Here is a 21669-nt window from a genome sequence, read left to right as displayed (position 1 = left end):
CCAACAAAAGTCAGCTGAAAAAACAGGCTCTGAAAAGTGAAAGAATTTTGTTATTCTTTGTGCCAAGGAGGGTTGATTCTGTTAATAAAAATACTGTTGGACAAAGTATTTTAAAAATAAAAGATCTGAATCTCAGTAATGTACAGACTTTTGTTTAATGGTACTTCTATTGTGGACCCTGTATTTTTAATTAAGTGAATCTAAAATTCTAGCTTTTCATTTTACACAAGAGCAAACACCCTCATGTTTAACTTAGAAGTAATGAAATCACTACAAAGAGATATCACTTTTATTTATCTGGCATCTAAGTGCATTAGCACTGTTGCCTCACAGCTCAAAGGTCCTGGGTTCAAATCTTGACTCAGGATCTTTCTGAGTGGACTTTGAATGTTCTCCCTTTGGGTTTTCACCTGGGTTCTCCGGCTTCCTCCCACAGTCCAAAAACATGCTGAGGTTAATTTGTGATTCTAAATAGTTTGTAGGTGTGAATGTGAGTGTGATTGTTTGTCTCCATATGTAGCCCTGTGATAGACTGGTGACCCCTCCAGGATGTACTCTGCCTTCACCCTCAGTCAGCTGGGTTGGACTCCAGCCCCCCATGACCCTACAGAGCATTAACTGATGAGTAGATAATGGATGGATGGACCTAAGTGTATCTATTGCTGTTGTATACTATGTGTAATTTCCCTATCTCTCAGTCTTAAATTCCTATCTGCTTTTCAACAAATAATAAATGTCCAAAAAAAGATTACCTAAAAAAATGCCTTCAAGCGGCTGAAGCTCATCTAGATAAAAGTGATGTGGTGTATTACACTGAACCAATCACAGTTAAAGATAGACTATGCAAGTGCACTTTTTGTCAAATTAAGCTAATATCTCCTCCCAGTCTACTAGCTGTCCATTCTGTGTGTGTGCTTCAAAAAATCTGGTGTTGAAAAGAGACAAAAAAAAAAGGGTCAGAGCATTTCTCCAGCAAGTCCTCTGCACCAGCACAACCATGCCCAGGACAGGGAGAGAAGAGATGTAGGAAAAGAAGGCAGTGGGAGTGAGAGGCACACTGAAACTGACACATGGTAACTATCTAAATATACTAATTAACTAAATATCAACAGTCTTTCTCAGGATTCACAGACTCTACCATGAAGCAACATTTGAATCAGAAAGTAATAAGTTGGGGCTGCACAGTGGCGTAGTGGTTAGCACTTTCGCCTTGCAGCGAGAAGATCCCTGGTTCGCGTCCCGGCTTTCCCGGGATCTTTCTGCATGGAGTTTGCATGTTCTCCCTGTGCATGCGTGGGTTCTCTCCGGGTACTCCGGCTTCCTCCCACAGTCCAAAAATATGCTGAGGTTAATTGATCATTCTAAATTGCCCGTAGGTGTGAATGTGTGAGTGCTTGTTTGTCTTTGTACGTGGCCCTGCGACAGACTGGTGACCTGTCTAGGGTGTCCCCTGCCTTCGCCCGAGTCAGCTGGGATAGGCTCCAGCCCCCCCGCGACCCTAGTGAGGATTAAGCGGTGTATAGATAATGGATGGAGTAATAAGTTGGTATGTACTGTGACTTTATGCAAATTTCTCACAGTCAAACATTTTACATTGCAACAAATCTTATAATAAAATTGTGCTTATTATTTAATGCTGTTTTGTAGTGAATCCATCATGAAAGCTTCTCTGTCAAAGCTCATAATTTGCTGTTTCACATAAAAATGTGCTCTTCCTCAACTTCCTCAAGGGTGACAAAATGGGCTAAAACACTTCTCACATGGAAATCATTGAATGCAACTGGAATCACTTCTTGGCAGTCACTTCAAGTTCCAAACTTCTTGTGTTTAGGCTGACAGCATTCTCAACAGCATAAAAGAATACAGTCCAGTCACTGTGAATATACAGATTAATGATTTGTAAAGCTTTGAGTTGATTTTAATTAAACAATAGCTGCACAAAATCAATGTAATTTATGTTTGAATGAACATCAATTTTACTCTACAATCATCAATCCATTGCTTACCAAAACATCATGAAGAGAGTTTAAAACTGAGTTTTGGACATAGTAAATTACAGCTGGATGTCATTTGCAGTTGTATGGATTGATTTTAGTAAAAAGCCAGTGGCTAAACAAGTTACCTCATTGAAGGCAATCTTGTTGTTTTTCATCTTCTGGGGTGAACTCCTCCATGTTTTCCCGAAGAAGTGCTGGTGATTTCTATCAAACAGTGTTACTCGCAACTGGTACGTCACATCTTGTTCTCCAGTGGACATGTCCTATGCATGAAAGGGATGACAGACGTCTTAGAAAAGCTACTGTTAACCCCTTAACTAAGAGATTAGGTTTAAAAATTCTGAAACCTTCCATCTGATAAAACCAAACTCAAAAAAATTAATTAAAAAAATAACACATTCAAGACTGAGTGTCATTCAAGGTCTTTGCATAAGATCCAAATCATCAACACTGCATGAATACATACACCTAGTGGTGAAGGTAGCAAGCAGTAGGAGTATGCATGGATTCATGGTAAAAGTAACCGTTGCAGAGTTTAATGAATTATCTCTGAAACAAATTCACAAGCGAATCCATGACATGCTTCCACTGGGTAACTTAATTGTACAGCAAAGTACAATGGAAGATGCTGTAAAGGCCTTTATCATCTTTGCCATGTAATGACTGCCCAAAGTCAGTGGACTCAAGTCAACAAATTAACAACTACACAGAATTTAGGGCTGTTTAACCACCATCACATGACAGGACAGGAGCACGACGTGTTTCTCCATCTTTAAAATGCAGTGAGCGCCTGCTGTGAGGAATTACCTGCGAGAGGTGAGGTGCAGTGACACGGCTGAGGTTGAGCTGGAAGCCCTGGGGCTGGCTGAGGTGGTTCTCCCCGGCCAGGCGGACAGTCTGGCTTGGCGGCGGTATCAACCGGCTTCTCTCAAACACTTCTCTCCAGCCGTCTGCCATGCTGGCTAAGTCCCCTGTTTTTACCATATCGCTAGGTTAAAACTAAAATGAGCATTGCATTGCAAATAACTCAGAAACGTAGAGCACAACTGTTGTGTTTCGGCGAGTATTACCTTTTCTGTTCGTTCAGATTTTCAAACCCGCGGCCGCCATGTTGAATTTGGACTCTACTATTTACTGCCGAGGGGTAGACGAATAAATCAGTGGATTCATCAGAAGCATTCACTCTAAAACAAGCATACAAACAACATGAATTGAGCTCAAAGGTAAGATATTAGTCAAAAGAGCCGTTTTCCTTAAAACTGAACTATTAAACTAAACTTCGCAAATGTTATCTTTTATGGTCCTCACCTTTCGTTTGGTATTTCCCACCGTACGGCCTCAGTTGCTATGGTAATGTTTACGTTGCTATATACAGTTTAAAACAGCAGCGAGTTGCACTTCTTCGCAGTATCACTTAATGTCAAATGATTCAAAACTGTATCACTACTCAATATGTAAGTTTAATAGGAGAGTATTTCCTCTGATAGACAATGAAAAACAAATGTGTTAGAAAGTCTACAGTGAAAATACACAACCCCCGAAGTAGAAACTCAATGCAACAAAAGTGAGCACAGCTGGGATCACAGACACACAAGAAAAGAGTAAATACTCTGCTGTTCAATTTAGAACTAATGCAGTTATTAAGAGGCAAAATAGTTTTGAATCATTTGACAGTGAAGGCGTGTACTCTCTTCTGTTGTATTCTGTAGGATTAGCCAGTCTGTAACTATTTCCCAGTCATACTTACAATAATGCAAATCATCATAATTTCAAAAATGCAAACATTTATCAACTATCTTAAAGTTATGTTCAACCCTTTCATTTGTGAATTATTCAATTCTGAGTTTTTCCAGTACCCCAAATCAAGAATTAAAACCTGTCCATTTGGATTTTTGTCAATTTCTATACTTTTAGGGAGATACACAACTATCCACTGTGCATCAACAGTTTAAAATGCACCTTCGGCTAAAATGGTACAAGTGGATAAAGTCTAACCTCTAAGTGTTAGATATACCAATGAGCATTTCTCAGTTGATTTACTCACATTTACACAATTATTTTTTGCATTACAAGTTTTATTTTGTTTATAATTTTAGGTATAAATAATGCAAACTAGGATTTTCTTTCCATTAGTTTCCAGAACAGAAATCTCAGCATTGGATCATGAAGTTGTATCATTTGTATGTGTTGTAATGTAAGTGTTTTGTTGTCATATTACAGGTTTTCGCAAAATGAATTTGGGATATCTTTTTTTATCACTTTTTTTATTCTAAAAATTACATCAATAGCTAGGAATATGCTGTGTATGCTGTACATCCTAAAAAAAAGGAACACACATTTGTTTCAACATAAACAGAATACAACTTTTTATTCCATAGGCAATAGTGTTTGCAAGGTGTAAATAATACACTCTGAGTGTCAGCTAGCAATGGAGTGTTTGTTTTCATTGTAATACTGCTACTTTCATTTTCAGTTGCAAAAATATTCCAATTCTATCAAGTAGTGTGTGCCTGCAGTAGAGGAGGCTGTATTTCCACGGCCACAGTTAGTAAGACATCATTTCTAGAACCCTTGTTTCTGCAACAGTGGCACCTACTGAACTGAACAACTAGACGAGTAGCGATGAGTAAAGGCATGGCCAAATCTCTGGCCAAGCTGAATTATAGTCATTATTGTTATTACAGTTATTAACAACATAGTAACAGTTATATGTAATAACAGTTATTATTTGTCTGCCATTAAAAGCAACTCTGAGTCAGACAGCAAAGCTATACCTAGGCAAAGGGAGACCATGTCTTGCCTCTCTCAAGCTTATTAACTATCTGTTTGAGATATGGTGAAAGCCTAGTAGCATATTATTCTGCTGTCATTTTTACCTTGTAATGACTTGAATATGCCAATTACACAATTTGTTGAACACACTGCTCTTAGCAACCAAGTTAAAATTGCATCACAGAAAGTGGTCTTTAAATGGGAAAAAAAAAAAAAAATCTTTACAACTATAAGTACCTGGACACAGTAGTATTTTGGGTGGAATAAACCTTTAAAACAATTGCTTTTTGGTTAGAAAACACTATTTGGATTAAGTAACCTTTTAAAAATGAGGACTCAGACAGGGATGTGTGCTATCACCTGACTTGTTCTCCTTGTACAGTGAAAACATCATAAGGAAATACGGATGTGAATCTTGGAACATAAATCATAAAATGTCAAGTAAAATCACTGAGTGATTGTATAATTAGGGGTACATTTCAGATCAACCAAAAAGTGAAAAAATCAGTGTTCTTTTTGGCTTAATATTCTATATGTTTCGATAGTATACCCCTGGATTGTGCTAAATCCATTAATTGGCCAGCTTAACCACTAATGATTTCTTAAATTTTCAAATCAAAATAAACACCTAGTTCATTATTTTGTCAACTGTGTTACGGACAAAAGTTGTGTCGTAGAAGACATGAATTAAGTACTACACATTTGATAAAACAATTATTTGCAATTTCTTGGGTCTGTTCATCCAGAGATTTGTTGTTGTTTGTCTAACTGCTTTGAAAATAAAAATTTTGAGCTGAAAATTGATATTCTGCAGGATATTATCATCAAGGATGACTATTTTTTTTAACACAAATCCATATTACACTGAATTTAAAAGTTACTCAACATTATTATGTAAGTCCTCACTCTCTAGAAATGTCCCTCATCATTTATATTACAGTTTAGCCAACATTTTAAGTAATTATGGCACAAAAATCATGTGTAACACAGTTGACAATAAAATAACACAGTTGACAGAAGTAACACAGTTGACAGGACACATTAGGAAAAGAAGAGCGAAACCTTTCTTTGCAATAAAAACTTTGTTTTGATTGATTGATTTATTATTTGAATATTATTTGTTTTTATATTTATTTATTATTTATGTAATTACTACCTTCTTACACTTGTATATATTTCATCATGCAATTTATGTGTAAAAACAGTACAATCAAGCTAATGCGTTTAAACCAACTACGCTCAATAAGCATGAACTATAAAAAAATATATATATAAAAATAAAAATGCCAAATAAAAATAAACCATGTTAACTGTGTTACACTTGATGGGTGACACAGTTGACATGTAACACAGTTGACATTTCCTCCATTTTTTGGACTTTGTGCTAGCTACAGACATTGAAGATGTCAGCACATGACCATGATCAATTCATTTTTCTGTGTGCTTTCTTTACATTTTTGTCATTAAAACATATAAAGTAAGTACACAAGAAAATGTTGATAACACAGTTGACGAACAATTAATCCGCTCCATGTGTAGACAATCATTTTGATGAAATACTGACAAGGAGGAGCTGAAACTTACCACACTGTCTTCAGGGTTCCCACCAAAAAGGATGTGTCCTCCACCAACGTGAGTCATGTGATTTTGGAGCAAACCAGTGCTGATTTATAGGGGTTTTTATCAGTGGGTAACACAGCTGACAAGGATTTCTCAGACAGACATTAAGTGAATAATTTCATGTATATTAATATTTTAAATAGATTTAAAAACAGGTTTATCATGTTTTAAGGATTATTTTTGAACAATTAATGCTGAAATAATATATAAAAACATATATTCTATTGCTAAGTTTTAAGAGCAAACTTCACATTGAAGAAACTGGACAGCACAAAAGCTGTAAATTCCAATATATAATTTGCATTTTTTGCTAAATAAATTATGGAACCCGTTACCTTTTTCTTTTAAATGAAAGAGAAATATCTTCCAATCTGAAATTGGTCATTGCTTGAAAAAATGACCAACAATATTTGTTAACATTGACAAATACACCCCATGGACTTGAAATGAACCCCTAATTATAGAATCATCCCACTGCAGCAGAGATGTGGTTTTACAGACGCATGCTGCGTATATCTTACACGGACAGAATAACTAATGAAGATGTTTTAAAAACACTAAACACAAATTATACACTACTGAACAAAATTAGAAAACGGCAAGCAACATTTTTTGGACACATCTTAAGGAAGGAAACCCTGTAATATATTGTCACAACTTGAAAAATTAGTGGGAAGAGAGGACGAGGCAGACAGAGAATGAAAATGATAGATGGACTTACATCATGGCTACACGTGGAACGGGCAACAGTCACACTTCAGAGAGCAAAAGATCGGAGGAGCTGGAGAGAAATGATCGAATATGCTGAATAGCATGGCACTTGATTGATTGAAACTTCTAAAACTGTAAGTACCTGGACGTACAGTAGTATTTTGTTTGGAACAAATCTTTAAAACAACAGCTTATTGGTTAGAAAGTAGTATTTGGGTTAAATAAACCTTTAAAACTATGCCTATCTAGACAAAAAGAACTATTTGGGTGGGATTTTGGTACACCCAATTCAGTAGGTGTGGTTGGTCGTGAAAAACAAGGGTCTAGCAGTGTGGTCCAGAACCTGCAGCCTCCTGTGCTACTGACAGAGGCTCCAGGCATCAGAGACAGTAGCGGCAGAGAACCAGCAGGGGGCAGCAACCAACCAGCACCGCCTGACTCTGAGTTCAGGAGAAGAAGAAGGAGGAGAAGGAAGCGGTAGGTGCGAACTGAAAACACAGAGATGTTCGGACTCTTCGGGAAAAATAAACCTGTGAAAATTCGAAGTTATAGTGAAAACAAAAAGTACGGAATTGCTGCAAAAAATGTGAAGGAGCTGCTAAAAAAGAGTTGCAAGTTATTCCAGGTGAGCGTCCGTACTTATGAACTCCTTCTGTTCCGCTTTTTCTGCTGTCGGAGCATATTTAAAAAACAAACTAACAAAACAAACAAACAAACGTCTATACAGCTGGTAAACCTGAGTAGGGGAAAGGAGGGGGGAAAGGTGTTGTGAGTTTGTTCAGTTCGTGTTTTGAAGGAACACTTTGAGGATTTGTCTAAACCTAAATGTGTCTGTGTCCAGTGATATTTGATCAATATACAATCATGGAAAAAAATTATTCGACCACCCTTGTTTTCTTCAATTTCTTGTTATTTTTAATGCCTAGTACCACTAAAGGTATATTATCTGAAGAATACTATGGACACAACTAAAAATGCAGCTCATTACATAATAATTTAGATTCTATTTGACATGCTTAAGCTTAATTGTATTCCCAGGGTATGTCATAAGCAGCACTGCACATGCAAAGGCCTAGAATGGTTTCCTGCTTACATTCAAGCCATAGCACAACTCAGAAGTTGTCAGCTCTCACGTGTGTGTGTATGTGTACATATATGAATTTTCACCAGATGATTATCTGTTAATGAAGACCGAATCATTCTAGAATGATTAGGTTGGTTTTCTAGGATAGTGTATCTGCATAGAAAACACACTGGCAAAGACATGCAAATAGTTTTTTTGCTTTGACAGACAAATAGATCTAACTTTGCCCTCATCATACAAAACTTTATTGTGCTCATTCAAATGATCAAACAACTGACACTGTTCCTTTTTGTAACCACTTCTTACTTTTCAGTGTTTCTAATTCATTTTTCTGTACACATGCTGAGCCTCAACCACCTTAATGTCTTGTCTTGTAAATAAAGTTTCTTTTTTAAAAAAAAGTCATCCAAGAACTCTTAAATTGGATTAAGCGATGTGAAAGTTGTCTTTTTGCATCAAGCAGCAAAGAAAGTTTTTGCATGATATGTTAACGTTGATTTTATTATGTTTCCATGATTGCAGTTGCCACTCTCTGGTGCTCATTTTTGTTTATATGAGGATGGGACAGTAGTGACAGAGGATTTCTTCCAGACCCTGGCAGATAACACTGAACTTGTTCTTCTGTCTAAAGAGCAGACATGGAGTGGAGGTACATGAATCAACCCCAGACACTGTTACAAAAATCAAGATGTGTTTCAACTCTAAACTTGTGCATTTGCTCTGTTGACCAGACAAACTGCCAGCTTCTAGCTATTGATAACCCTTCTAACCCCTGTGAATCTCACTCTAGTTGCGTATGACATCGGTCAGTTACTGAACACAGACCGGCATGCTGATGGGATCATTGAAGCAGCAAAGGCACTACTCTCTGATGAAAAATCCTCCAAGAAGCGTAAAATCCTCAGTGACCTGCTACACAACCTGGAGGACACGTCTGAGTGGGAGAGCAGAGAAGAAGATGAAGACTGGTTCAAAGGTACAGAGTCCAGCAATCTCATTGAGCAGAAAGTTTGGAAAACAAATTACTTGTTGATGCTGCCTCGTTTCTAAAAGTTTCAGACTCCTGCACATTGTTCAACTTACAAAAATGCATTTATTGGTGATCTTTTGGTGTTAAACTTCCATCAGGCAAATGATTTGTTACTAAGAGAAGCCATCTTGAATAGGATATTTCTATGACTCTGCAACCAATTATATTCTCCACATAAATCCCAAAACATAGCTCAACTGTCACAATTTTCATAGAGCTTGTCAGTTTCTTGTTCAGTTCACAATCAACCACAGCCTCCCAGTTGCTGTTCAAAACGTGGATTATCTTCACCTTTTATGAATGTCATTAATAAGAAGGGCCCACAATTTATTATGATGTAACTCAGGTGAGGAGAGGGTATGTCAGGTGATAAAATGATAGTGTCTAATAATACACATTTACTCAACAGCAATAGAAAAATTATCCAATAAAATGTTTGATAGTTTCACTTACATTCATCATATGCAAACTGTCATTGAAGCACATAATGAAACCACAATTTTAGATAGATGAACAAACTTCAAACGTGCTTTGTCCGTGGCTCTTGCACAGCCAGTCCAATCCTGATAGTAGAGCCCCTTCACCTCCGTCTTATCCAATCTCAACTTGTCATTCTAGACATAGGCGTGTAGTACCAATGAAAAAAATAATAAGGGACGTGATTGAGCATGGACACTTTATATAGCTCAGGCCAGCTGAGAACCCCATGGCTCATTCTAAGACTATTCGATTACTTCCCTGTGCAAGAACACTAACTGCAAAATGTGAACAGAAATACATCGATCAGCCACAGCATTGACCACTGACAGGTGAAGTGAATAACATTGATCATCTTGTTATATTGCAACGTTCTGCTGGGAAACCTTGATTCCTGACATTCATGGATGTTTGACATGTACCACCCACCTAACATTGCAGGTCAACCAACCCCCCCATGGCAACAGCAGTCCTTGATGACAGTTGCCACCCTCAGCAGGACAATGCACTCCTACACACTGCAAAAACTGCTCAGGAGTGGCCCGGGGAACACGACAGAGCTAAGATGTTCACCTGGGTTCCACACTCCCCAGATCTAAATCTTATTGAGCATCTGTGGAATGTGCCATAAAATTCACTACCACCATCCCGGTGATACAGGGCATCCCCAGAGGCCCCACTGGGTCAGAGGAGTTTTAGCAGCATAAAGGTGACCAACACAATATTAGGAAGGTGGTCATAATGTTATGCCTGATCGGTTGTATGTGTCCTTTAACAGATGTTCCCCCAAACACTTGACGTGAATCTAAAGGAATGTGTCGTCAAGCTAGTTTCTAAATAAGTTTCATTTCAGGTGTGGATGCTCGATTCAAAACAAAGTCTGCCTACATGAAGTTTAACTGCGAAAGCAGGATACGAAGTTACATGAAAGAGGTAAAACTCAGAGACTAGGTGACACAGCACTTTAGGCATGTATAAGAACCTTCCTCAACAAACACAATTTCTAAAAATTCATTTTTTTGTTGTGATTTTTTTGTGTCTGTTCACAGGTGGATGATGCCACCAAAACCATACAGAAAGCTAGAGTTAAGACAGAGTTTTTGAAAGCATCAAAGTGCCTGACGGAAATGTTGAAAGCTGCCAAATACAATGGCTACTACTTTGACAGGACCGAAAAGGAGCCACATCGCCTTTGTACTAAAGAAGGATGGTTTACGTGCCAGGTATTACAAACAGTGAGGTATCAATAGGACTGCCAGAGTTAAATGACATGGTCCACATGACTTTTTGTGTTCAGGCTAGTTCTATACAGGTTCAAGTTGTTGAATTAACCTTAAGCAGCCTGAGAGGTCAAACATTGATCAAATTGAGTCACCCTGACAAATGACCATGGTACAGAGAAAGCAGCGACATAGCTGCTATTAGAAACATTCAGTTCAAACGTCTAATAACCCGAAAAAGGTAATATAGCTGCCATTAGCAAAACTAAAGAGACAGGCTGCAGAAATCAGCTGTTCGCTTAAATACAAGTAGCTGCTAAGTTCAAATGCAATAAAATATTTCGATATAGTAGTCTGATTAAAGTCAGGGTGTGAGTTACAGAGGAGTCAGGGGAAACTTGGCTTCGTAGGAAGATGTGAGCTCCCCTCGTTATGATTTGTTGTGTTTTCTATCTCTTTGTCATCATAGATCATACATAAATTAGACTGTTACAGTATAATTCAGGCAGGAGGCAGATTAATCATTAATTCACTTTAATAAAGACACTAGCATGTATTTTGTTCCTGCCACCACCCTCCAAGTGTGGTGGCACAGTAACATGAAATATTTTTTGCTGAGCACATTTTCAAGATACATAGAAGCAGTTATCTTTAATCTTTTTCCTTGTTCTTAATGCTTATTAGTAGTTCTAATGATTCCATGAATCTGATCATGGAAAAGTGAAACAACTTCGCCCCACCTGAATGTTTGGTAGAATTTACACACTTGGGACCAAAACAATAATACAGTGCATATAAAAAGTATTCATATCACTCAAGCGTGTTTCTCAGCATAAGCTGCCAGAGTAACTGTGCTTTAGCTATTGTAAATTTGCGTTGTGGAGCACAGATAAACTGACTGAAATAAGTCTGATTAATTGCGTAAACTTGTTTTATGGAAAAGGCCTCTGCTCCAGTCACTGATTTTTATTTGAAGTATTTGTGTCAACAACACAGTCTGGGACAGAAAAAATAATTATTAAAGTGTGAGCAGCACAGCAATGCAAAGAGTTTAAAGTTGTGCAGTCTGCACTGGGCTTAAGAGTCACTACAAATTTCCAGGTATTTTGAAAGGACTGGATCTGCTTTCCACCATGTTTATACCTCTTCCTTTCTGTTGGCTCCCCAGGGACCTTTTGATCAGGCAGAGTGCCAGACTCTCCACTCCATCAACCCCTACAGCAGCCGAGACAGCAGGATTGTCTTCAGCACTTGGAATCTCGACCACAGGTTGGACACCTGCTAGCTGTGGCAGGCATTTTTCAAAACATTCATTTCAATACTCATTTGACCATTATATGTTCTAATATTATGAAATACCTTTTTTTTTTTTTTTTTTTTTTAAATCTTTTTTTCTCAATGTTGGTTTGCAATTCTTCATTTTGTGTCCAGGATTGAAAAGAAGAGGACGATAATCCCTGCACTGTTGGAAGCTCTACAGAATCACAAGAGCACTGATGTCAACTTGAACTACTTCTACCAACTGCTGTTCAGCAGGAAAAACCTTAAGCTCGTCCACATCGTTTGTCACAAGAAAGGACACCACGACCTGTTATGTGACCCAAAGAAGATTTTTATAAATACCAGCAATGTAGACAAAGCCAAACAGAAGCCCAAAGTGAAGAAAAGGCGCCTGATTTAAGGATTTGTATCTTTTTAGGAAAAAACAATGCTCATTTGTATGAGCTATTGATAAATCTGATAATTACCTGAAAGCGAAAAGTCAACTAACAAGATCACATCAGGAGGGATTAAGTGGCATCACCTTGTTAACTTTTTTATTTTATAAACCCTAAGTATAACTTATGTAACTTTCAGGGCTTTAACTGTTTTATATTTAGAAGAGAAATTAAACTCAAACAGCACTTGAAACCATGAACAACATTTATTAATTCTTCATGTTGGCACGGCAATGTAAAATACATGAATTGATTACAAAGTCTACTCAATGAATGAGGCATTCACTCAGTCAGAAAGTTGCATAGAAAATGTGAAAAGCAATTTGCATAAATAAGGCAGTAAAAATATATAAAAGATTTGATTTTGATGGTCAGGGTAATCAAATTTACACAAAATAGTACAATAGATGTGAATAGCAAAAGTGCAATTACTGTTAACCTCCAGGTTAGATGATTAGAGTACATTTTCAGTCAGGATTAAGTTATCCACTAATTATTTCCAGATTTCAGTGTTTTTAAACAATACTTTTTTGTATACAATTGTCATTTTTGTAAATATGAACTCACGAGGAACTTTATCACGGAAATTAGTTGCATTGATATGTGTATATACAGACATGATAAAAAGCTGCCAAAAAACTGACACACACGTGTTGAGGAGGAGTATTAGACACTTGGTGAATCATGACTCTTATGCAATAAACTGTTGACATGACATTCATATGAAACGATGAGCTCATGGTAATAAATGCTCTCATTACAGAACTGCTCTTTGGCGTGTTCTCTATCCATCTTCGTTATAGTTATGTAATCTGAAATCAGGTCACTATGCCAACTTTATTATAGATCACTTTTGTATTTTATAAAACGTAATTTGTAGATTTGGAAAAATTATAATTTTGAAGCTTGCAACTTTAAATCAGTTCTCTTTGGCATCTTACAGGACGCATCTTAAACTGCAAACTTGCATTCAATTATGAAGCAGTATCGCATGGACTGACTTTTCTCATAAAGTGCTTTGTCAAAATCACCTCCAAGTGAGACCAGAGGGTGTGTACTATGAAGCCAGATTTATTTTGCGAGATTAATAATGACTTTTCAATGTCACAAACCTTTCTTTGGACCTGCTAGATCAGCACAGCAACTGATGCTGCACAGCTAATCTTCTAGGGAGGTTCTACTCAGTTTGAAATTTTAATTTAAAAAAAAAAAATCAGCTGTGAGAACGCCACCCTTTAACCAATTCTTTTCCTGATTATCTCTCTGAAGGAATACATATAACATGAAGTGGCTAGTTCATATAACTGAAAACCTGTTGAGCTTCTTTAGTAATGCCACTGAACAAAGCTCTGCAATTACAGCAGGCAAATTGTATGTATTGTGTTACCATGGGAAGCTAAATAAGTAGTGGTGATACAGAAAATGAATAAATATGATTTTTAACGTGGTCCAGAGTAGCTGCGCAGACCATTTTACACTACTGTTGCTGCAGCTAATAGAACACAGATAATCCTTTCTCACAAAATATTCTATCAGTAACATTATTTTCACTCTGAATTAGCCAAAAGCTAAAGTAATTTTCACATGTATTTTTATAATGGAACTGTGTCAGACCTCATTTAGAAATGTCCTTATTTTTGAAAAAATATTTTTTTTCGATGAACAAAACAATCAAATCCAGTCCAGACATTGTTAATGTGGTTAATGATTATTCTAGCTGGAAACGGCTGATTTTTAATGAAATACCTACATGGGGTACAGAGGCCCATTTCTATCAACCATCACTCCTGTGTTTTAATGGTATATCGTGGTAGCTAATCGTGTTGAAAGGCTAACTGATGATTAGAAAACCCTTGTGCACATGAATAAAAGTGCGAGTTTTCACTGAAAACATGAAATTGCTTAGGTGACCCCAAACATTTGAACGCTAGTGTAAATTCACTTCATCAATATCATGTTTCGATGAATGAAGTTTAAAAGCTCTTATGTGTAGTTGTCTTGTTAGAAATAAGCAGCTGCACTGAGAGTGAACTGATTGGGAAAATAACTCATTAACTTACACCAATAACAATTTCCTAGCTTTTTAGAACCCCCTCAGTTAGACCTAAATTAGGTGCAATGTGAGCACACATTCAGCAGGAAATTATTCAACAGTGTAACTATTTGCTCACAGGTGAGCAGAAGAATTTTACTACTGTAGCTACATTAGACAGCTACAATTAACATTTTTAAGTATCAGACTAAATGTTACGGGTAGAACACATTTTGGCATTCAAGCATATTTGGGTGGGTTTTAAAGTGAAAAAGTTGCACACTGTTGTCCAAGCTTGACATCGAGAAGTTGCTTTAAAACAGGCATATTCACCTGTGACGAAACTTCAGCTATTTCTGTGATGCTTGTGTGTTTGGGTTGTGACAAGTCACAGGTTTAATATAATCACACCCAGATAATGGTGGCTTCTCTGTAAGTAATGGTACACTGACAGCATATTCAGCCACAAGTTCATACCCACCTCCCTCACACTGCAGCAGACTTTCCCCACCTTCACACATGGTCTACTTATAACAGAGGTGTGGTTTTAGCAGATGACAAGGACTTACTGAATGCAGTGTCTGAACAGGTAGTTTCTTTTGGCTGCTTTTTCCTAAGTGCTCAGAGGTTTTATGTCTTTCCACAGGCATAACTTTGAGTCCACCTCAGTCATCAGAGGAGTTGTTCTTCACTAGGTGTCCCTCTGTCGTCTCGCTGCATGCTGCTAAGGCCTCCCTCCTCTTCATCACTGTCCTCCCGAGCGTAGTAATGGCGTCTCCTCTTCTCCCTCTGGACATGAGAAGAAGTTGCTGATGATCTTTGAGGAAAATCCTGAAAGATTAGAGGAATTCAAACAACATGACAGTTTTCACCTGAAGACAAATCAAATCAAACTTGTTCTGTCACCTTAATGGCATTGGGGCCCACAAAGTCCTTGTGATGGGTAAAATAAACGTTTTAATTAAGAACTACATCCATGGTGCCACTGAGGGTTTCAGAAGACACTTGCATAATCTGTAAAACTGTAGCTAGCAAGAGCACCTTTTCTCTACAGTTTGATTTTGTCCTTGATTTAGGGATGTTCTTTGATATAACTTGCACATGTAAAATGATTGGAGAGATTTCTCTTGCTCTTCAAACAGAATGGAACTGTCATTTAAACTGGTTATAAGTAATTGTTATACAGACTGTGATAGGGCATACTGGTCAACAATGTTGAAAACAATTTGCAATAGACAGTGTGTTGTAATATGAGCATCTGTAAGGCGATGGTTAATTTGTTTATTTCGCTCCTGTATTTTATTAATTTGATGTCTTGATAACAGACAACTTTAAGGGAAACATGTAACAAAATGAGAACATAACAAATCCAGCCATGGCTGGCTTCCATGTTGCGTCAGCTGCTGCAACTGTATGTATAAAAGGGTAAAATGTCAGTTTTAAGATGTTAACTGTGATTGAGGATGAAAAGAGGGCCAGTAAAAGAAACTCAAGAACCAGATATTTGAATTAATTGGTGCAAAGGTAGATGGGCACTTAAATTTTGTACATTCTGCACTACTGGCACCATATAGCCTTTTGAGAGTCACGGTCTTCCGTTGTGCATCTTTACTAGCCATGCTTTGTATTTCACTAGCAGTAGCAGAAATGTAAAAGAAGTTCATTTACCTGCAGTAGACACTTCATCAACAGCAATAAGTAAATTGTCCAGTAGAATGTTTGATAGTTTCACTTAAATACATCAAATACAAACCACCACAAAGCACATAATGGAAACACTATGTCCCCCACCACCTCACAAGCAACACATTCCAGCAGCCTGTTCGGGGCTGACAGACTTTACAAAAGGTTGCATACACAGTGAAATTCAAATTCAACCTTTTGACTCCTGGTCTTGATTAAAAAACAGGCCATTAAAAATAATCAACAGTCATCAACTGAAATTGCATTTTTCAGCTACTTAGTGTGACCCCATCCCCCACAATAATTTGTTTCGAGCAACATAATCCAACTTCATTTACAGGATAACTCAATTACAAGGAAAAACCAAACAATCTCACCTGCACAGTATCCAGGTTTCCAAAGAACTGCTCCACAGGAAGAACCTGGTTACTGTCATCATCTGGGAAGATGATTTTGTCCGTTTCTTCATAATCCATAAACTCAGGCTCCTGTTTGTCCCAGGTGCTGTTCTCTCTGTAGTTGTCTAGGTCCGGCCCCGTCCTCAGCTCGTTCTCCTTCTCTTCCTGTCCTTCCAGCTGTGGTGATGCTGAGCATCTCCTCCTGCCAGCAGACTGGTGGCATTCACAGCTAATACGAGAGCGTCTCTCTAGAGGAGGTGCTGCTTTACTGTCATCACCGACTACTGAATTACTCTCTGCTGCTGAGTGTGTCATTGGACTTTTCGTACATCTCCTCCTTGTAGCAGAAACCTGTAACAGAAAGTCAAAGACCACTGTTAGGATGATGTTACAGTTAATCCAGCCTCAAGTGAGTGTCCATTACAGCCCTTAGATGCAATTGTGAAGCTCTCGCAAGTCACAACTGTTCAGTCGGGGGTAAAATCAACATGCCACTTTTAAAGGCAGTTAAAATAAAGACGATTTTTAACTTGCAATATTCTCTGAATGAGGTATGGGTTGTTGTCTTATGCATACAGGCTACACAAACCTTTCTGGAGCTTCTAACCTTGGAGCTGCTCTTCCTCTTTCTGGGCTTTAAATTATCAGGTTGACCAGGCATCTGCAAAGCAACATAATATGGTTTGTTCAGTCCCTCATGGCAATACTTCATTCGAGCAAACAGTTAGTGAAAAAAAAGTTGGGTTCAGTCAGCTGAGAGGCAGCTGTCATAATACCAGCGCTTCCCAGGCTACTGAGCTAAAGGTTTTCACTGAGCTTCCTTGTCCAGCAACACAATGGGTTCACTTAGCGTTGTTGGGCAGCTTTTCATTGAAAGCCATCTTTAAAATCCAGCTAAAGGAGCATTTTTGCAAGTATGCACATTTCAGTGTACTTCATTTTGCATCGCAAGTACCTTATCGTGACAGGTGGACACCAGCAAAAAGATGAAGTTAGATTTGCTACACATCTATGCATTCATTTTAAATGGGTTTCTCTGATTACTACTGCCATTTTGCAAAATACATTAAACAAATTCAAATTTAGCTTATTCATTTTTACGGTTTGTACACACAAAATATTTAAATATTTATGTCTCTCTACTTCTAACCATAGCTGTGCTGTTTCCATAAAGGTACAGGACTTTATAATGCAACAAAGAGTGAGCCCACAGCAATTAATATATATATATATATATATATATATATATATATATATATATATATATATATATATATATATATATATATATATATATATATATATGGCGGGGGGAAAAAAGAGGCCCTGTCTGAATCAGAATTCGAATCAGATTACTTTATTGTCATTAAGGCAAACTACATCAGAGCGAAATGACAATGCAGGGTCAGCAATAAAAACACACACAATCAAAAACATTTGAGATAAAATAAGTTAAAGACCGGTGCAGCAGTTAAATAAATAAATACGAGAATAAATAAGACGTTATTGCACATGTCCAAGGTAATTGCACTTGTGAAAGGCAGAGTGGATATGTTTTATATTTGCAGTCCTCTGTTTAAAAGACGGATGGTGGTGGAAAAGAAACTTCCTGAACCTGGGTATGACTTCCGAAGGTTAACTGATCAGCTTGTAAAGCCGTCGCAGCTGTACGGCCGTCCAGTGCTGCTTCAACCCCAACAGCGTCCCTATCACCTTCCCAAGTCAAACTCCTCCCAAAATGTGTGCTATTTCATGTCATAAGTCATCACTGAAGTCCTCCTCTAAACTCTGAACTTTAGTTCCTCCAGGTTTCCATTTGCACATGTATCCGAACAGTTAAAGTCCATAAAGCACAATGAAACCGTGAGTGCTACGACGACATCATCTGTGTAGTAATGTAGCTAAATTAGCTTTCACCAACAGAACCAACGTCGTAGTTAAATCAACCATTACAGCCAAGGGCTATTTGGTATCATAAATGAGACCCACATTACAAAACATGACTTCAACGTTGTTGGTCGTTACATTGATACCTACTTGGAGGTCACTGGACGAGCTACGGTCTCACTACGGCGAGGAAAACGCTACACGATAATCGATTTCGACATCACGGCTACAAGCTAATTGGGCTAGCAGGAGAGCTACGAGCTACGGTAGCTAATTAATTGACATTACTAGCTGCCTGCTTCTTGTTATCGCTTAGATCAACACTCACCTTGTGCACCATTCACAGGCGTAATGCTTCCGTTTTCCAGCAACCACGGTATTACAGGTCGGCTACCCTGGTCGTCATTAGCTTTAATATCGTTTAGCTTCGACTAGCGAAATGCAGCTATAAAACTGATATGCGGAGTAGCTGCCTCCGGGACCGCCTCACCGCGTTTCCTGCTGCGGAGGTTCAGCGGGAGGTCACAGCGTCTCTGCGGTGGACCGGGACGACCAGGGCGGCTGTCAGGTCCAGCACGGAGGGTGGATCTACCGCTGGACCGCCTATCCTGGAGCTTCTCAAGGAAATGGTTCGTGCGTTTACAAATATTAAACGGACTATGTCACTAGACACCTGTGGACTAAATACTTGAAAATATTCACCTTAGACATATCGATGCTTAGTCAGCTGTAACTAAAAAAAAAAACAAGAAAAAAAAAGCTTATCTCGTAGAAAAATAAAGGTGTTACCTGGAACCAACAATGGTTCTTCACGTGATACCTGAAAAGAAGCGTTTTAGTTGCACAAAATCCCTTCTCCGACGGGTTATTTAAAGAAGGCCTAAAAAGACACAGGAATGGTTCCTTTAGAAAAAAAATAGGTGTTGAAGGCATCGTTTTAAAAAATAGTTCATAGAGGACCAGCATTGATTTGGTATGATAGCAGGATAATCCTATTTGCAGTTTTTTAGGTTAAAAAATAAGTGAAATGTAAGAATTTGCATCATTTCTGAGTCTCTTCTAGTATAACACATGTAATATGTTGGGTTCTGGACTGTTGGTCAGACAGAACATATTACAAGAAGCCAGGGTGGTGATGGACGCTCCTCACTGCTCCTGATAGTGAGCCTGCACTGTTCGCCCTGTGAAGCCTGACCCGTCAAAAAATAGCCAGAAAATTCTAATTTTTTGGTATTGAGATGTTTATTACTCCTTTTAACAGAACCCCCCCCCCCCCAAAAAAAAATAAATTAATTAATAAATAAATAAAGTAAAATCGCCATGTCATTTTGTTTATGATATATTTTTGTATCAAATTTGATACATTAGGCGTTTTTGGTAACTTTTTGCTCACAACAATCTACAGCAAAACTCCACTTGCTCCAGTCTACTATTAGCATTGAGTGAGCCGACACACTTCAGAACAAAAAAAATAATAGAATAATAGATCAAATTAAAAGAAAGACCAAAACAACAAACTACAAAGAGCTTTGTCTCCATCTCCCAGTAGGTTCTCACACTGAACATATGTGCTATTAGAGTCATTCCAGAATTGGACGGACATTTTATATGGATTATTTGATTATTTCAAATAATCCATGTCCAAAATACTAGAACATGCAGTTGTGTAAATTTACTTGTCCTGAGACCTTTTTTTTTTTTTTTTTTTAAATAAAAAAAAACCTTGGACAAAAGAATGTTTGAAAATATTTTTTAAAATACCAAATAAGTCTGGAATTCCCCCTAAAAATGCTATTTTTCTCTTGTCCCACCCCCCTGATGACCAAATTGAATATCAACACAGTTAAAATGAAATTTAAATAGAATTTTTTGGTATTATTTTTTTCATTGATGTCTCTTTTAATTGGCGGCGGGGGGGGGGGTTATTAACATGATATTTTAAATAATAATTATTATGCATGGAACTGTCCCACAACAACCCTGTTTGCATAACCCTTTTAACTGGTAGAAGAAAACAGTGAGTCACACAATACGCTGAAATTAACATCAACAAACATTTTTTTCAAAAGAATGGGTATTTTCTTAACATTGTCAGCCTTGACTGAATGTCTCACTCTGTCTCATATTATCAGGATAAGATGATGGCTTTCCTTTTATTTTTATTTTTTGGACTTTTTTCCATCAGTAAGTTTGTCCTCTTGGTCAGCAGTAACAGTTAGCTAAATATCTAGCTTCTACTTCTGAGAAAAAGCTAACATTAGCATGGATTAGCAACCCTGTGATTAGAGTACGGTTAGCAAACAACAAAACATGGAATAAAAATGGTACCACTGATGTGTAAGCTGAGCTAATCAAGCCACTGATAGTTTATTACCTATTATTGATGAATATGGAGCAGAAAATTGTAAGAGAAGGTTTGTTAAAAAAAAAAAAAAAAAGAAGCCCAAATGTCCTCCAATTCTGGAATGACCCGTTAAGTGAAAACATTCGCTAAATATATAAATAAAGTGTTCTGACTTTACTTTACTGACACAGTGTCTCAGTTTTTTTGTTTTCTTGTTGCTATTGAAAAAGGTGCTGGACTGGACTAAACCCTCACTGTGTCCAGATCCGAAAACGCCTCTAGTTCCACCTCATACTAGTCTAGTACAAGGATAAAGCCTAGATATCTGACAGATATTTTTCAAACTATGTATTTCATTTTGCACAATATTTTCTTTAACATGTAAAATAATATGTAAAATAAAACATTAATGGAAAATAATATTTTTTTGATGTACACTACTGGTCAAAAGTTTGAGAACACCCCGATTTTTCCATTTTTTTGAAAAGATGCATGTTAATGTCTCAATCTACTCTGAAAGGAAAGCATACAACAAAAAATAAATTAAGTTAAAAAGAAATCAATTTAGAAACCAAAATATATTCTAAACTTTTGACTCATCAAAGTAGCCACCTTTGGCAGATATAACAGCTGGACACAGTTGTGGCATTCTTTCTACAATGGAAATCAAATATTCTTCAGAAAGTTCTTCCCAAC

The 21669-nt window shown here is 37.5% G+C and overlaps 3 protein-coding genes across 5 annotated transcripts in view; 1 reads left to right on the top strand and 2 right to left on the bottom strand.

The window, feature by feature from the left end:
• The window catches only part of nphp4 (nephronophthisis 4), a 202952-nt gene extending 199770 nt beyond the window's left edge, over nucleotides 1-3182 (bottom strand). Inside the window, exons 1-3 of one of the 2 annotated variants that reach the window (XM_023264530.3) lie at nucleotides 3068-3182; nucleotides 2805-2968; nucleotides 2123-2260 (exon numbers count right to left, since the gene is read on the bottom strand). In XM_023264530.3, coding sequence (XP_023120298.2) covers nucleotides 2123-2260; nucleotides 2805-2954 — 288 coding nt within the window. In that variant the 5' untranslated portion in view covers nucleotides 2955-2968; nucleotides 3068-3182. The other variant, XM_035945560.2, reaches the window with a different exon arrangement.
• A 4364-nt stretch (nucleotides 3183-7546) lies between these two features.
• On the top strand, nucleotides 7547-13394 carry dffb (DNA fragmentation factor, beta polypeptide (caspase-activated DNase)). Its single transcript, XM_023276256.3, has 7 exons — nucleotides 7547-7725; nucleotides 8707-8833; nucleotides 8975-9160; nucleotides 10545-10624; nucleotides 10741-10914; nucleotides 12080-12180; nucleotides 12343-13394. The coding sequence occupies exons 1-7, from the start codon at nucleotides 7603-7605 to the stop codon at nucleotides 12590-12592; spliced, it is 1041 nt and encodes a 346-aa protein (XP_023132024.2). The 5' UTR covers nucleotides 7547-7602; the 3' UTR covers nucleotides 12593-13394.
• On the bottom strand, nucleotides 12817-19249 carry c8h1orf174 (chromosome 8 C1orf174 homolog). 2 transcript variants are annotated; one of them, XM_023276277.3, is made up of 4 exons: nucleotides 18958-19249; nucleotides 17350-17403; nucleotides 16722-17093; nucleotides 12817-15492 (listed from the first exon to the last, which is right to left on the bottom strand). In XM_023276277.3, the coding sequence occupies exons 1-4, from the start codon at nucleotides 18967-18969 to the stop codon at nucleotides 15334-15336; spliced, it is 597 nt and encodes a 198-aa protein (XP_023132045.2). In that variant the 5' UTR covers nucleotides 18970-19249; the 3' UTR covers nucleotides 12817-15333. The 2 variants fall into 2 exon arrangements, with proteins under 2 accessions (XP_023132045.2, XP_023132044.2); XM_023276276.3 differs by having other exon boundaries at nucleotides 17332-17403; nucleotides 18958-19243.
• Between the last annotated feature and the right edge of the window lie 2420 nt (nucleotides 19250-21669).

This window comes from Amphiprion ocellaris, chromosome 8, assembly GCF_022539595.1.
Source record: "Amphiprion ocellaris isolate individual 3 ecotype Okinawa chromosome 8, ASM2253959v1, whole genome shotgun sequence".
NCBI classification, from domain to species: Eukaryota; Metazoa; Chordata; class Actinopteri; family Pomacentridae; genus Amphiprion; species Amphiprion ocellaris.
This window is presented reverse-complemented; position numbering and strand designations above follow the sequence as displayed.

Coding starts and splice junctions, on each gene's coding strand:
- c8h1orf174 (XM_023276276.3), bottom strand. Junction 17,094..17,331: donor AGGTTAGAAGCTCCAGAAAG/GTTTGTGTAGCC, acceptor TTTCTGTTACAG/GTTTCTGCTACAAGGAGGAG. Junction 15,493..16,721: donor GAAACCTGGATACTGTGCAG/GTGAGATTGTTT, acceptor CTAATCTTTCAG/GATTTTCCTCAAAGATCATC.
- dffb (XM_023276256.3), top strand. CDS start 7,603: ATGTTCGGACTCTTCGGGAAAAATAAACCTGTGAAAATTCGAAGTTAT. Junction 9,161..10,544: donor AGATGAAGACTGGTTCAAAG/GTACAGAGTCCA, acceptor GTTTCATTTCAG/GTGTGGATGCTCGATTCAAA. Junction 10,915..12,079: donor AAGGATGGTTTACGTGCCAG/GTATTACAAACA, acceptor TTGGCTCCCCAG/GGACCTTTTGATCAGGCAGA.